Source organism: Rhinoraja longicauda, chromosome 6 (assembly GCF_053455715.1).
Source record: "Rhinoraja longicauda isolate Sanriku21f chromosome 6, sRhiLon1.1, whole genome shotgun sequence".
Classification (NCBI taxonomy): Eukaryota; Metazoa; Chordata; class Chondrichthyes; order Rajiformes; family Arhynchobatidae; genus Rhinoraja; species Rhinoraja longicauda.
Window position 1 is genome coordinate 30,032,065 of NC_135958.1, and position 5,040 is coordinate 30,037,104.

General features: G+C 41.4%; 1 protein-coding gene across 1 annotated transcript; it reads left to right on the forward strand.

The window, feature by feature from the left end:
* The first annotated feature begins 258 nt into the window (after nt 1-258).
* LOC144594852 (forkhead box protein C2-like) lies at nt 259-5,040 on the forward strand. The gene is made up of 2 exons (XM_078401765.1): nt 259-352; nt 2,473-5,040. Exon 2 carries the CDS (start codon nt 2,773-2,775, stop codon nt 4,189-4,191), a length of 1,419 nt encoding a protein of 472 aa, XP_078257891.1. The 5' UTR covers nt 259-352; nt 2,473-2,772; the 3' UTR covers nt 4,192-5,040.

Genomic DNA, 5,040 nt, shown 5'->3' on the forward strand with positions numbered 1-5,040 from the left:
TTAATTTATTAAGGGGAAAAGGGCGCTGTGAGGGGGGGAATTTGCTATTACTGCTATTGTTGGCTTGGCAAAGAGTCTAGGCGCAATAGCAACAGTCAGGGTCCAAGTCAAGGGAAAATCTGACCTTATCTACACGTAGACCCTGCTACTGAAGACTTTAGCGACAAGTTGCTGTTTACAGCTACCGAACTCTGCATCTTTCAATTGGTGTAGACATTAGGATCAGCATAGACATAATAAAACGTGGGGGCATAATAGTTGTTGATGGATTTAAAGGTGTCAGTTTTACTCAGACTGCAATGACAGTTTAACACAAAAATATAGTGAGCCCCGTCTAGGATTGTGGAGTGAGGTAAGCCATTCACAATTGAAACCCTTATTCAGATAAGCATGTCAGTCTATCCCACGGAATAAAATCTCTGCACTAAGGCAGAAATGTATCCATTTGCATCCTGCATCGCCCCAGTTAGGTAGGTCGATGTTCATAATCTCTGTGGAGAATGATTCCCGATATTTCATGTAAATTTCCAAACGTTTACCGCACACCCCGCTTTTCAATAATCTCCTTACCTAAATGTTTTTAGTTTCCCCCCCATATAGGTAAACGCATTTCATTTTCATCTTTTCAATTTTCTTGTCATTCGTCGTTCAATTAATTTTAGGCCATCGATTTTTTCACTTGATCAGTCATTCTTCATAATTCTCGACACTTTCTTGCCGACAGTGTTAATACAAGCTGTGAACCGTGCAACGGAAAAATATTAGGACACTTTATGACAATGGCACTGGCAAATGAAGTAGTAAGATCTTTTCCGTGTAAATGAATATCATTGAACCAATTTCGGTTTTTTCTTCAACCATTCGAACAATATTATAACAACTTGTACGCGGCACTGATTGCCCATGGTCAGTCCGGAAACATGGGGTCTTATTTTCAGCGGTAAAGCAAAGGGAAAAACATAATTGTGACAATTAATCATTAATTAACAATCAGAATATATATTCTGATTGTTAATTATTGATTAATTGTCACAATTTTGTTTTTTTTCTTTGCTTTGCAGCTAAAAATAAGACCCCATGTTTCCCGTCTGACCTAATAATTCGACATCCAATTGGCTTGGCTCTTGAAACCAAGCTTTATTTGAGTTGTTCAAGTGTGAAACTTATTTTTTATAATCTTAAAGGCAAATAATTCTGGAAGTTGTTTCATTGGTACGTGTTTGGGGGAAGCTTTCTGCAGATAAAGAGCAATTCAAAAAATAACCGGACAGAATATAAAAGAATGTGTTATCAGACTCCACCAGACTTCACGGGGGCCACAGCACGTTTGTCAATTATCGGCGTGATTACTACTCAGCTGGACACGCTGTTTTGTGCAAACTCAATCTGTAAGATAAAGCGGTCAGATGGTAAAATAAAACTTTAGCGTTGGGTACTTGAAGTCCACGCATTGCGGTATTAAAGAGCCCGCGCGTTTATGATTTATATGATATATGATTTGATTTTGAACTAGTCAAGTAGCCATGCTTAATATTTAATAGAAAGCACACACAATGCTTTTGGACTAGAGGCAGATTTTGTTTTTTATATCAGTTTACAACAGGAATAAGTTTAGACAAGAGTTCTGATTTATCTGATCCTCGCTCTATATTGGAATTGACAGTTGTAATTAAAATGTATCTTTCTATTTTACAATGCAATATACTGCCTGAGTAAGTATTTGCTTGTGTTCTTGATTTAATTTAAAAAGTAATCAAAATACGGTTATCGTGCCTTTGCAATCAGATCCGCTTTTCACACATCCCTTTGTTTATCCTTTTGGTGGCAAACTGACCAGTCAGTCACACCATGCGCCTCCATCAGCACCGCTGCGAATTATTTGTTAAGACAAATTTACTGCAGAGGTCGATCCCCTGATTTTCCCCCTGTAATCATTTCATACACTGTCCCTGAATATTTGATTTGGTGCCCTCACAATAAATTAAATAACCATGATTTTTTTTTCCAACAAGAATATGTCAAACCTTGCCCCGGCTGCTTGAGGAGGGATGTCAGAGCGAGCACCTTCTCAGATCACGTACTTTATTAATCAGCTAACTTGAATTAATTTCTAATGAAAATAGTTACAACGGCGTGAACTGTTTGTGCTGAATCCACTCGCCCAAGCCAGACCGCGCCAGAAATCGGCTTTTAGAGTCAGGGACAAAAAAAATACAATTTTATATATATTTTTAAAATAAAATCGCAGTTGGTTTTGTCCTTGCGGAGGGAACCTGTGGAATTTCGGTGGAAATGGTCAATCTCATGTGCCAGGTAAGTATGGGAAGGCAATACAATGAATTACATTTAATCAAAAATCTTTGTGACTTATTACATTCCGATTAAGATTCAAATGCATGTGCGAGAAATTCTATTCTCGCCTAATACATAAACTATTTACAATGCTTAACTTTGTTTTTTTTAAATTTTCAGTGAAACCTGTTTCAATTTAAATGACGCCACCTACGTGCGCGGATATGTAGTAACTATCCCCAGCTCCCGCGTGGATTGGTTTAAAGTTTGCAGAAGAGGTGGAGCCTGCCTGCCGTAAAAACCTCGTTCGCCTGAAAGTTTTTGAAACTTCCCAAAACCTTTAGGACTATCTACGGGCGCGCTCTTAATCAAGGACTAAAATTGGACCCACGCCTTCAATCAATAAAGATATATAACTAAAATCTAGTTGCAAGCAGAAACTTGTGGCGCATTCAAAGCCCACCCGTGTTAACATCGACGATGCAGGCGCGTTACCCGGTGTCAGACCCCAATGCTCTCGGAGTCGTGCCTTATCTCAACGACCAAAATTATTACCGAGCCGCTGGCAGCTATGGCAACATGCCCACCCCGATGAGCGTGTATTCGGGACATGATCAATATACTTCAGGTATGGCGAGAACTTACGGACCTTACCATCACCACCAACAGCCGGCTCCCAAAGACCTGGTGAAGCCTCCATACAGCTACATCGCCCTCATAACCATGGCAATCCAGAACGCGCCTGATAAGAAAATTACTCTCAATGGGATATATCAGTTTATCATGGATCGCTTTCCATTTTACCGTGAAAATAAACAGGGTTGGCAGAACAGCATCCGCCACAACTTATCTCTGAACGAGTGTTTTGTTAAAGTGCCGCGGGATGATAAAAAGCCAGGTAAAGGGAGCTACTGGTCGCTGGATCCCGATTCGTACAACATGTTTGAGAACGGCAGCTTTTTGCGGAGAAGGAGGAGATTTAAGAAAAAGGACGCGATGAGGGACAAGGAAGAGCGAGACCGTCAGCAGAAAGACCAAAAAGGCGTCCAGAACTCCGTTTCGCCGAGCGACACCGCCAAGGACAATATGGGTAAAAAGGTGGTAGTCAAAAAAGAAGCCGTGTCCCCCGGCATGCCTGTCATCACCAAAGTCGAGAGCTTAGAGAGCCCGGACAACAACAGTATGATGCAAGACAGCCCTAGAAGTGTTGCTTCCACGCCGTCTGTTTCCACAGAAAGTTCCATCCCTGACCACAATCCTCCAAACAACAGCCTGTCCGGCTTCAGCGTGGAAAATATTATGACATTAAGGACATCTCCTCATGGAGATCTGAACCCGGTGGCTGTGGCCGCGAGTAGGACTGATATGGTTTCCTCTTTGCCGGTGAATTATCCTCAGACGCCACAATCCATCTACAGCCCGGCGTGCAGTCAAAATCTAGACTCGAATGGAAGTTACCATTGTAGTATGAGAACCATGAGTCTGTACGCGGGGGACAGGAACAGCCACATGTTGGTGCCCACCACCTTAGAGGATGCTATCTCAGATCATTCTGTCAGTACCAGCTCCTCGCTCAACGCCATGAACCTTAGCACGGCTCAGGAAGGAGTCCTAACCTCGAGTCACCATCAGCAGCCCGGGAGCGCTGGACAAGTGGCTTCCTGGTACATGAACCACGGGGCAGATCTCAATCACCTCCCCGGCCACACATTCGGAGGGCAGCACCAGACTTTCCCCAATGTCCGGGAGATGTTCAACTCCCACCGACTCGGCATTGAGAGTTCAGCCCTCAATGACCATCAGGTGAGCGGGAACACAAGCTGTCAAATTCCTTATCGATCAACACCGTCAGTATACCGTCATTCAGGCCCATACGCCTACGACTGCAATAAGTATTGATTTAGAAACCAACCTATCTATCTTTACCAAAAAAAAAGTCTATATTTGGGAATGAAAACAAAGCAGCATTCGCATCTTAAAGCTGCATATAAAATATTGACTGTGACTTTCCAAACTGTGGTGCGAGTGGCCAAACGAGTTGTCGATTTGTAGTTAGTGTGTTTGAGGATTTTGAGACCTCAAAAATCAGCCTTTGCTTAAAATTCTTTTTTAAAAAAACCAAGGGGAGCCTACTTGAATAATTAAAAGTTAGCCAAACGGCAAGTGCCAAGTGTAGGGTTTAAAACTGTTTAATAGACCAATATTCTAGAGATACGTGTTCTGTTCTGTCTGTGCAGTATTTGTTTAACAACATCGTTCCATTTTAAATGCTTTTTTTTCTCCTTTCCTGACGTTTTGTCTGGTGTTGATGCGACGTTATATTTGATGTAAATTGTACGATTTTCTATGGAGGCGACGTTACAGAGCCATTTAATATATTTTAGTTCCGTTCACTGGATGTCGATTTTATTGTTCCCAGCCTTTGTAAAGTGCCAAAAGCGTAACTGTTACTCAACCTCAGTTTTATAGCCGTGTGCTTTGTACAGTGTAATTTTTATTACGTTATTATCAACGATATATTTGCTCCGTTTAGAACCAAAGAACTAATTTATTGGATGCATAGTATTTTTCTAAACCTCGAGATCTCTTTTTTAAAAAAAAGAAGTGACGGTTTATTATTGGTGACCTTAGATGCCGTGAGCGCTCCTTCAGATGAGAGGATTGTAGTGGTTGTTTTAATAACACTTCCTTTTCCGAGTTCAGTTGATCTTAATTGCTGTATTTATCTGAAAAAAACCCCACAATAAA

Coding starts and splice junctions, on each gene's coding strand:
- LOC144594852 (XM_078401765.1), top strand. CDS start 2,773: ATGCAGGCGCGTTACCCGGTGTCAGACCCCAATGCTCTCGGAGTCGTG.